Here is a 1,936-nt window from a genome sequence, read left to right on the forward strand (position 1 = left end):
CACATACAACATAACATTTGAAATAAATATCACATCTTATACAAAATGTACCGTATCAAATACATTTATTAAATATGATATTAAAATATTATTAACATAGAAACATACAGCATGTACTTTGACAGACATCTAATGAAACGAGCTCTTTCTCCTCTGCGGTTTACTGTTGAAGACGGCATAATGCAGCCATGAGTTCACCAGCCACAACATCCTCCTCAGGCAGAGGCAGAAGGTCGGGAGGCCCAGAGAGAAAGTCTGAGAGTCCTGAAGTGCTGTTGGGTACGTCTCATGTCTGAGGTCCTGCACGAGTTTCAAGTAAAGCAAAGACACGAGTTCTAGCAGCACAAGTGTCCAAACCAGACCACAGCTGATCTGCGCCCAGTGAGAAGTCCTGAACCTGCGAGTCTGCTGAGGCCAGCGTGACACCAGCGTGGCCTCCAGTCCCAGCAGCCCCAGCAGGAGCAGAGAGGCCAGGTGGTGAGCATCGAGCAGCTGCTGACAGAGCACGCTCACGGCCTCCCTCCACCAAACCGGCCGACCTCCCTTCATCTCGCCCACGCAGCCCGAGTCCTCCACCCAGTGACCCAGCGTCGCTCCCAGCCGGAGAGCCCACTGCAGCAGCACGACGCCGTCCGTGCGGGCCAGCTGACCCAGCAGCACAGTGGAGGGCTTGGTGGAGATGTGAGGGGAGCGCAGCAGCAAGAAGGCGTGCAGGCTGAACACGCAGCCCACCAGCAGGGGGAGCCCTGCTCCATGAGGGAACAGCAGCACAGTCAGCAGCTTGAGCAGCAAGAAGCGACGAAGCCATTCTCTGGAGAGGACGCCTCCTGCAGTCGAACCGGGCCAGCGCTGGAAGCTGATCTCCCAGACCGACCTCAGAACTTGATGGGATCTGCAGAGAGTTCAACAAGCTCAGTGTCTTTTTTCACGTCTAAATATTGTCTCTGCTGAATCACAAACACTCACCAGCGGCTTATCTAGATTCCACATAATTCTCTTGACACTTTTTTTTTTACCGACCACACTACAGTGTCATCTAAATAGGTCCGGACAAGTCACCAAAAAATTCTTCAGTTTCACAGATATCATATAAGATGACTCAGGTTAAATTTGAACCAGTTTCAATTCCACTGAAAACATAAGTGTGATGTTGTTGGAAAACGGATTCTCATAAACAGCATATGACACACTATGACAGATAGGTCACAGAGGAAACAAAATCTAAACTAGTTTATGGATTTTAACAGTTAAAAACAATCAGACAACATGTTTTAATATAACATTTAGCAGATCCGAGTGCTTTACAAATACCAGATTAACTTCTTAATGGGACAAATGAACTTTTCCCATCTCCGCTGTTGACCTCCGTGTCCTCCCTCCTCAAATCTAACTCAAACCTTCAAAACTTCACATATGTATCTGCCTTTAAACAGAGGATTAATTTACGTGGAACTCACCTGTGTATAGGTAGCGACTTGAAATTGAAGGTCATTGTCCTGTTTCACCTGTATGTGGACTGGTAGCCTTTATTTCCCATGTCAGCACCTCATCCTGGCCCGACTGCCGCGGCGCTGAAGTAAAAGGGTGTGAAGAACTTCTTTCTTTGCTTCTCTTTATCACTGCTGGTTGTCTTAACTTCAACATGCTCAGGCTACTAATGCTACAGTGTCGCTGGAGTAAAGCCAGACAGCATCTGACTCATGATGGAGAGAGAGTCTGTGCCTGAGGGTTTTCCTTGCATCGCTGACGGTATGCCAGTGTGTTTTTCCAGGCAACACAAAGCCAAAAAAGGCGCCTTCTGTGGGAGAGTTAATGCCAGGGGGTGTGTTGCCAAAACGCCTTATATGCAACCAGGTGTGGATCATCGGGCTGCTTCTGAAGTTCCTTTAGTCATCCGGACTAATACACCACTGATGGAACCACATGTAACATGTTT

At 48.0% G+C, this 1,936-nt stretch overlaps 1 protein-coding gene across 1 annotated transcript; it reads right to left on the minus strand.

Moving 5' to 3' along the window:
• Positions 1 to 48: 48 nt before the first annotated feature.
• LOC103366844 (uncharacterized) lies at positions 49 to 1,608 on the minus strand. Its single transcript, XM_008294687.1, has 2 exons — positions 1,458 to 1,608; positions 49 to 892 (listed from the first exon to the last, which is right to left on the minus strand). The coding sequence occupies exons 1-2, from the start codon at positions 1,490 to 1,492 to the stop codon at positions 130 to 132; spliced, it is 798 nt and encodes a 265-aa protein (XP_008292909.1). The 5' UTR covers positions 1,493 to 1,608; the 3' UTR covers positions 49 to 129.
• Positions 1,609 to 1,936: the final 328 nt, after the last annotated feature.

The sequence above is a fragment of the Stegastes partitus genome, unplaced genomic scaffold (genome assembly GCF_000690725.1).
Source record: "Stegastes partitus isolate 25-593 unplaced genomic scaffold, Stegastes_partitus-1.0.2 Scaffold987, whole genome shotgun sequence".
NCBI classification, from domain to species: Eukaryota; Metazoa; Chordata; class Actinopteri; family Pomacentridae; genus Stegastes; species Stegastes partitus.

What these genes read in the sequence shown, in the direction of transcription:
- LOC103366844 (XM_008294687.1), bottom strand. Translation starts at nt 1,492, where the DNA reads ATGACCTTCAATTTCAAGTCGCTACCTATACACAG. An exon ending in AAGTCGCTACCTATACACAG is followed by an intron (nt 893 to 1,457) that starts GTGAGTTCCACG and finishes AACTCTCTGCAG; the next exon opens with ATCCCATCAAGTTCTGAGGT.